At 37.4% G+C, this 9,561-nt stretch overlaps 1 protein-coding gene across 1 annotated transcript; it reads right to left on the bottom strand.

Moving 5' to 3' along the window:
* Positions 1–3,519: 3,519 nt before the first annotated feature.
* Positions 3,520–6,505, bottom strand: LOC140169477 (galactosylceramide sulfotransferase-like). The gene is made up of 3 exons (XM_072192739.1): positions 6,423–6,505; positions 5,438–5,553; positions 3,520–4,564 (listed from the first exon to the last, which is right to left on the bottom strand). The coding sequence occupies exons 1-3, from the start codon at positions 6,432–6,434 to the stop codon at positions 3,520–3,522; spliced, it is 1,173 nt and encodes a 390-aa protein (XP_072048840.1). The 5' UTR covers positions 6,435–6,505.
* Positions 6,506–9,561: the final 3,056 nt, after the last annotated feature.

Below are 9,561 nucleotides of genomic sequence, written 5' to 3'. Positions count from 1 at the left end.
AAAGGCCCGTATGATAATAGTGCGTATTTTACCACTTAAAGGGGGATCCAGTTGACCAGGCAAACTTTCAAGGACAACCCAATTAAGTAGGCTTAAAATATATTCAAGTCAATGTTCACCTCTATACGCTGGCGAAGTTACGTAATAATCGGATTAACTACCATAGCAATAGGTGAAAACAATTTTTGAATATACCGCGCTGCACTGAAACCGTCACGCAGTACCTCTTCATTGAACCATATCAAGCTGATTACTTGCACCTGTAAGATTAGTATCTTTGAAAAGACCAGTATTGTATTCAATCTATGATTGCAGACATACACAGATGATGAGTGTAACCTGCTTGTAGTGCAGCGCGATATGTTCAAAATTGTTTTCACCTATTGCTATGGTAATTAATCCGATTAATTACGTAACTTCGCCAGCGTATACCACCAAACTTTGTACAGCTCCCAACTTAATGTGTTTTCCAGATATTTATAGCGGCCTTTAAGTTATATTCTGGAATAGTCCAATTGGATGATTGGTCATTTAATAAAAGTATATTTTCTTACAATACAAATTAGGGGTTCATTCATAGGATTGAGGGCATGATCGCTGTTTAAACAGCGATCATGCCCCGTTCATACATACCCAACATTCTTAGCAATTCAATACAGAGGAAAATAATAAGGGTTTACAAGTTTAAATAACATTTCCATACCGTTTTCCTTCATAAATTGGAAGAAAATTAGTAGGCCTACTTGCAGGAAGCAGCTTGGCTCATGAGGTCAACGGCCGGGAGTCAACGCGTGATACGCGTCATCTTTTGCGCTCCGCGTGATATGGGCGCGGTGACATACGCGTGTACGCAACACTAGCAAATCGTGGATCGTGTTAATTGGGTTCCAACGCTGCGTGACGCAGCTTGTTTATACCCTGCGTACTGGTCATAAACGGTATTTATGACCAGCAAAAGGGCGCAAATCCAATCAGAAACGTCGTTATACCGTGAGTATGTATGAATTAGGGGTTCATTCATAGGATTTCGGGCATGATCGCTGTTTATGCCTCGATGCATAAACAGCCATGCCAATCCTATGAATGAACCCCGTTCATACATACCCAACATTCTTAGCAATTCAATATAGATGAAAATAATAAGGGTTTTCAAGTTTAAATAACATTTCCATACCGTTTTCCTTCATAAATTGGAAGAAAATGAGTAGGCCTATTTGCAGGAAGCAGCTCGGCTCATGAGGTCAACGGCCGGGAGTCAACGCGTGATACGCGTTATCTTTTGCGCTCCGCGTGAGATGGGCGCGGTGACATGCGCGTGTACACAACACTAGCAAATCGTGGATCGTGTTAATTGGGTTCCAACGCTGCGTGACGCAGCTTATTTATGCCCTGCGTACTGGTCATAAACGGTATTTATGACCAGCAAAAAAGGGTGCAAATCCAATCAGAAACGTCGTTATATCGTGAGTATGTATGAAGGTACATTAAAAACTGTTTGTGAAGCACAAAAGCCCAGTGTAATAATAGCACGTACAACGAAAATAAGGCACAAAATTAGATGATTTTGAAATAAAAGAAAAGGCACATAGTTTTAAGGTGTTCGACAAGTTGTATTAAGGTCCCCTAAGACTTTAAAAAAAATCGAATTAATCCATTGTATAGGTCAGGTCTGCGCCTTTGTTGCTTCATAATAGAAGTCCCAAATATGCTAATGAGGATTATGAATTAGGGGTTCATTCATAGGATTGAGGGCATGATCGCTGTTTATGCCCGAGGCGAAAGCCGAGGGCATAAACAGCGATCATGCCCGAAATCCTATGAATGAACCCCGTTCATACATACCCAACATTCTTAGCAAGGCAATACAGATGAAAATAATAAGGGTTTACAAGTTTAAATAACATTTCCATACCGTTTTCCTTCATAAATTGGAAGAAAATGAGTAGGCCTACTTGCAGGAAGCAGCTCGGCTCATGAGGTCAACGGCCGGGAGTCAACGCGTGATACGCGTCATCTTTTGCGCTCCGCGTGAGATGGGCGCGGTGACATGCGCGTGTACGCAACACTAGCAAATCGTGGATCGTGTTAATTGGGTTCCAACGCTGCGTGACGCAGCTTGTTTATGCCCTGCGTACTGGTCATAAACGGTATTTATGACCAGCAAGAAGAGAGCGCAAATCCAATCAGAAACGTCGTTATATCGTGAGTATGTATGAATACAATGTCACACTCTAACACCCATGTAACACTGGTGCTCAACAACGGAATAAATCTATATTCCTCATTAGCATATAGGACTTCTGTATGAAGCACCTGCTGCATTGATTGAGAGTTGAACTTGATGGATCGAAGTGCAACTTTCAGAACTGCATCTTTCTTTACATATGAAGTAATTCTGACCGATCACAAAGATGTGTGACATTTACCATAAGTCTTAGGGGAACTTAGAGCCAATACAAGTTTTAGCTTGCATAGACTTTATGCATGCATAGACTAGTAAATAGTTAGATTGGGGGTTCGAATTTCGAAAAAAAATATTATGTAGAGCAGATTAAATTGCCCAACACAAAGTTTTGAACAAAAATACTTCCAAATCTTTTAACATGTAAGATATAGTTACTATAAGTATTACATTATACAAACATTATGCTATCGTATACTGAAAACAACAAAGGTCTCGCATACTTGGTGCAAACGTTCTGAAATTGTGTGATGTCTATTTTTATTAATGTTTTGGTTTAATTTTCGATTTGTAATTTTTGAAAATGTTTGAAAAAGTTCAAAAGCTATTTTGTATTTGATTGGATATTGCTACATTTTGCGATGAATCGTAGTTTTGAATACGGGACCGTTCACAAACACTTGTTTGGGGGCCTGATACAAACAATTTCATCGCGAAAATTATGGGTCAACCTCATATAAAAGCATAAACTCAATTTTCCTGGAAAAATTTGTGGTCAATTTTTTCAGGGCCCCCTTAGGAGGGTCAAAACTTTTAAAGGCCCCCATTTTGCATCAGGCCCCCTAACAAACTCTCAATACATTGTAACCTTAGACAAACACTGAGTGGTAAACAATTAGTAGTGTTTCAAAAGTGTTACAAAGTACATATAGTGTGTTTAAATAAGCGTTTGAAACATAAAACACTGTCAGTTATTAAAAGGTGACATCATCATGACAATGCTCTACGCTGTACATTAAATTTAATGACAAATCATTCACATGAATCAGGGAACTTAGATATCCGGAAATTGTGACTGAAAAAGGTCACGATTCACACATCATGTCTATGACCTGAATTGATTTCCCGGCATGCTCAGTAGTCAGAAGGCACATCTGTTTCAGCATAGACCCTGGAAGATATTTGATAAACATTTGGTCACATTTTATCAATATGATAAAACTTTGGTATAAGAACTATTCTATAGTAAATCGGTTATACCAAGTAACTGATGAGGCACAATATGCAGGGATATTACAGAGTGCATAAATTCATATAAGAAATTCAATTATTTTGGGCTACCACGTGACTATAATGTACACAAAAACGTTCCTATCGTAACTTACTAAGAAACAATAATCGGACGAATTTTGTTTCACTAAATGGACCATTGTGTTTTTCTCCTCTTTCTTGATAATATCTCTATCAACGCATTTCTCGTTAAGTCTTCTGAGTTTCAATCTGAACTTTAAAAGATCTATATGAAAAGTTGGTCCATATTCTTTTATTTTCCGAAATAAAATTGCTTTAAAGTGATCATAAAGCATTGCATCCGCCACATTCCAGTTTCTAATGCGCATGCGTGTTTGAGGTGTTAATAGCGATCGCTTGCCCCTGACGTTTTGATTCAAATATAAAATGTCGTCCAGATCCCAACACATGAGTTTCATGAGAAGTAGCAGGGATTGGTCAAAATATTCGGCAATAAGTACAAGATCAAATTCTCGCTCCAGTTTCTTAATCATTTGTGTTACTCTAGTTCGATCTCGGACGTATTCTGACTTCAATCCGAGGTCAACGATTTGTCCATTATCCAACCATCCTGATATCGTGTAACTTCTGCTATAAAATTTCGAAAATAATTCCGCTTCTTGTATCAAACTTCGTATATTAATATTCGTTTCTTCTGGATTTGAACTGTTACCATTTTTGACAAAGAAACTATAGGCAGACTCGAATTGTTCTGCTGGTTCACGGAGTATAGTAATATATCTTGCATCTTTTTTCATAAATTGATCTATTGCTGGGCGATTATATTCCATATGTCCTGTGAATATATCATAATTTCTATATCGACTGTAATTCCCTTTTGGGATATTGATAGGTGGGAGAAAAGATGCGATGTTTTCTGGCGTCAATTTCTGAGATCGAAAATGGCCCCTTACTTGATCGTTTGCATTGAACAAGAAGGAGAGATTTCGATAATATCCATACAGATGAATTATGTGTTGTAAAGTAGTACTAGCCGTTTTGTGAGTTTTGACGAACACTAACTGGTTATGCGGTGAAGTACATGCAGGAATGTTATAAAGCGTCGTAGGTTCTGGATGTTGAAATTGCAACCTGAATATGAAAGAAAAAAAGATGCAAAGATAATTAATAATAATAGTAATACTAATTAATACACAAGACTTTGAGAGCGCTTTTTAAATGAAGAAACAAAGCGCTATGGAAAAGGAAAAATGCAAGAGGTGGCATTAGGCATGTTAGGGGAATAGGTGAGTTTTCAGGTTCTTCTTAAAGGTTTGGACATTGGCAGAGTCACCGTGGTAAGCCATTCCATAAAACAAGGGCAATGATGGAAAATGCTCTCAACAGCTAGCTTGTGGGATATGGGAATGGAAAGGCAAGTGGCAGCAGGAGAGCGCAATGAGTACCCAGAATGACAGGGTGTGAAGGATAGGGGACAGGTATTCAGGTGTAGATGAAGCAAGAACCTTCTAAACATGGACGAGAGTGCGGAACTAGACACGTTTAGCAACTGGAAGCCAGTGCAGACGGTGAAGTTTTGTGACATTCGGGAAGAAAACCCAATCTGCGATTTCACCGGGTCTTTTTCTGGTATGAAATCTTTAATAGTTTTGGCTTCATACCCAGCAAACACAAAACGTTTTACACGTTTATAATAAATATGGTTACAATAAAGAGAATAACAATATTTTAACAACATTCACAAACATTTCTGAAAATTTAACTTGATGCAAAAGATTCTAACATTAATGTTATTTAAGAGTTGACAAGATATAGCGGGTTTTTTCATGTAAAACGTTTTAAAAACGTCATCATGACCTACAACCCGAGATTTAAATGTTATTAAAACGTTTTTAATAAAACCTTAATCCCATATATCACGTTTATAACCTTCTTTATTTTAATCGTCAAAAAATACAATAAGACAGGAAACACAAAAATGTTTTGTGATTATAATATACGTACTGTGGGAGGAATCCGTTCCTGTATATGATATGTTTCTTGAGGAATATGATCTGAAATAGTAGTCCCAATGTAGTTAATCCACAAAACACCATGAAATATCTTTTCTGGAATATAAACTGAAACAAACAAACCAAATGTTATTCAAAGCCATAATGTATCCTTTAAAAAATTAATCCGGTTATTTTGTTTTTTCAACCTGAATTTTGTGGCATATTTGTAATGTTTTAACGCATGTCCAACTTAACACACATTTAATTTGAATCAGCCAAACTCGTTGTGCATGTATAGGACAATTTTGAAATACCGTACTAATTAAGATAGAACTCCATCCAATGTTAAACAGCGAAGATAGGCAAAGTGTTTTCATTTATTGTCCTACCTCATTTGTTTCGGCTTTTGTTGATTTATTTGTCTATTGACTAATGAGTAAAATTAACTGCACGTATAAAACCCTTACACCCGTCTCATTTGTTTAGGAAGATTTTCAACATGGGGGGGGGGGTCCTAAGGATATGTGTAATGCGTCTACACAATTTCGGATTTCCTTACGCTTTTCGTAGTACTTCCTACAATACAAATTACAATGCCGTACATGTACACTCGGATTTACACATACCACGCACCACACAGCTACGGATATGCCGAAGGCTTGAATCGATCATTTTGTGAAGTTCAAGTTGTTGGCTTTGGCCTTCTCTGCAAAGACTGCAATTATAGCTTACTACCCTTGTATCTGTAACAGCTCTGACGATGATAGTAGCCTACATGTACAGCAATTAGCATAGACCTACATTACTGCATGGTGTGCTATTACTGCTATATAGTTTAAAAGCTTAAGCTTCCTGTTTTCCCCTGTATTGCATCACTACAGGCCTATATTTTTATTCATGATCAGTGTTTTTTTCAACGCGACTATAGTTTTACGTTAACACATTTTAGCTACATGGCTTTAATACAGTATTATATGCCTACTACTAGTACTTACGTTTAGTGCCATAGCAGTAAAACACAGTCAACACACACAAACCTATAGTAGCATGATTGACCCTGAATGCAGGTCAATGTTCATGCACACAGTGGTTTATGCAGCGTGCACGCGTTGCACGGTTTAAGTACCAGATTTCGTTCAATAGACCGTGCAGATAATGTATTTTCCGGATAGTCCGAACATGGTACCAGAGAGTTGATATTCTTGAGAGGGCACTCTATTCACGTGGTTTCTTTTCCAACGCTAAAAGATCACGAATTTTGGTGGTTTGCAAATGAAAAGTGTCCGCACTATCGATTGATTACGTAACTGTTATGAATAATTTATTAGGTTTTTCAATGCAATCGCCTCGACCCATTAATACATATTATCTGTATTATCAAAGTACTTGGAACAGCAATCCGGTGAGTTCACTGAACTACGCCCTAATACTGATGGAGTTTTAATGGCGTTAATCCTCTCCATACACAGATGAACAAATACAATAGATGAAGGTCAACACGTATGACCTCCTATGTGACATGTTATATGTGATGTACAAAAACCTGAATATCATAAAGATCAGTATTCGATTGTGCAAATGAACTGCACATTTACGTTGCTAAATATTACTCATCATATATAATGACAAATATTGGTATTATGGCAATACGGTATATACATTGTATATAAAACGACTAATAGATCCTACTATCATGGCGTCAGGTCAATGTTCATCATATCCCGTATGTTTCTTAAAATTCATTCATATTTGAGACAAATTGCTGTGCCCATTTTATAGGTGCACAGGTAGATCCGTGTTTTTTTAATTTCCATTTCCTTTTAATGAAAGAATTAAGGTTTTCCACTGCACGGGGGCCACAAGGGTGATACTAATTTTAATGCTATATTTTCAAAACGAATACGTGTTCCCGATTGGCTCTATCCCGATTTCTAGTACAATGCAGCGTCGGACTCTAGCTGAGAGCGTAGCCTAAGTCATTATAGACTCCAAAAAGGGCTCTCCATACACAAATGAACAAACACAAAGGAGGGTAGTCTCCTCCGTGACCAGCTTGATTTCGATGGAGCGAAACCAAATTGGCTGCAGAGGAGACGGGTAATTTTGCCATGCAAATGAGGTGAGTGTCATAGCCCTGATGGTACGTACAATAACAATTCATTGTCTCGATAATTATATTGCTTTAAGGGATCTAGAATGAGCGTTTATTGCGTTTCGACAGTATTTTTTGTGGAACATGAGAGCACCTCAGACCTATCGAATTGCATTCTGAATACGAAGCATGTCTTTCTGATATCAAATAATTTTAATTTTTGAAAATCACAATATAATACAAATTTTATGACAAATTATAAAATGTTGACATTTTTCAAATTTTTGATATATAACAGTCCTCGAAGTAAATTATATAAATCTAATGATATATTCTTAAAGTGTATGTAGCTGGGAGGAAAAGCCGACGGTCAATTGAAAATTTTGACCTTTCATATTGAAGATATGGATTTTTTTCCCCAAAAGACCTTTCTTATGTGTGTGTTTTTGGGAAAAAAATCCATATATTCAATACGAAAGGTCAACATTTTCAATTGATCGTCGGCTTTTCATCTCACCTACATACACTTTAAGTATAAATCATCAGATTTATAAAGTTTACTTCGAGTACTGTTAAATATCAAAATATCAATTTTAATGATTTGCCATAAAATGTGTATTAAATTGCGAATTTCAAAAATCAAAATTATTTGATATCAGAAGGACATTCTTCGTATTCAGAATGCAATTCGATATGTCTGATGTGCTCTAATGTCCCACAATAAATACTGCCCAAACGTTCATACCCCAGCCCTTAAAGTAAGCATCAAATTTGTTACCATGCATTTTTTATATGCCTCAGCTATTTTCAAAATTAATAAATAATATTATGTCCTCAGTGATCCCAGCGAAAGTATTTATAAATTGCTTAAAAGTGAAGGATAAGTCATTCAAATAAATTGTCATTTTGTATTGGGCTATTCCAGAAAATAAGCGCACACCCCCTATAGAGGAGTTCGGATATCCGGACTTTTCTATCCATCAAGCTCCGGATATCCGGACTTTTCATATAGAGGAGTTCGGATATCCAGACTTTTTCTATCCATCCAAGCTCCGGAAATCCGGACTTTTCAAACATTTTCCCTACATAGTACCGCGCTCGACCTATAGAGGAGTTCGGATATCCAGTCTTTTTTATGCATACAAGCTCCGGAAATCCGGACTTTTCAGACATTTTCCCCTCATAGCCATACGCTCGACCTATAGAGGAGTTCGGATATCCAGACTTTTTCTATGCATACAAGCTCCGGAAATCCGGACTTTTCAGACATAGCCATACGCTTGACCTATAGAGGAGTTTGGATATCCAGACTTTTTCTATTCATCCAAGCTCCGGAAATCCAGATTTTCATCTTTTGAGTCTGGACTCGGACTTTTTTTGTCGGATTCGGACTCCGACACAAACAGACTTGGCTATACTCACACTCGGACACAAGGGGGCAGTCATTTTCTTCGGAAAGGGAGGGGTCAGTGGGTCACTGTTTTTACTACCATCAAGAAGACAATTTTAATCAATGTACATGTACAAAATAATACAGATATCTGGGTATTTGTGTCTGTGAATTGAAAGGGTCGTACAAATGTCTGGTATCTGCAGGGGGTGGGTCTCAAAACGGAAGATTATAAAAATAGTGGCCATGATCTTCTAGTGGCCAGAAGATCATAAATATATATCCCTTTTTTTATGAAATAGGAGATGACCACCTCCCCTCCCCCCGCCACCACCCAAAAATATGACTAACTTGGAGCCGAGTCATTTGATCATTTGATCCTAAATTGGTTGGCTTCACTTATTTGCCAAGGGGTCTATATTTAGATTTATCTGTCACAATAGTTGAATCGTAATAATATTATCAATTAATAACAGAATATTTATTTATAATCATAATACATATTTTGCCTAGATATATCCCACTTCAACATTCAACTTCTCACAAAGTTTAGGGACCGTTCATTATTTCTACTGGAGGGGGGGAGCAGACAGAAAGTCACTGCCGAAAACTATATGACCCCCCTTCTCCGATAATAAAAACCATATGACCC

Source organism: Amphiura filiformis, chromosome 14, assembly GCF_039555335.1.
Source record: "Amphiura filiformis chromosome 14, Afil_fr2py, whole genome shotgun sequence".
In the NCBI taxonomy this organism is placed as follows: Eukaryota; Metazoa; Echinodermata; class Ophiuroidea; order Amphilepidida; family Amphiuridae; genus Amphiura; species Amphiura filiformis.
This window is presented reverse-complemented; position numbering and strand designations above follow the sequence as displayed.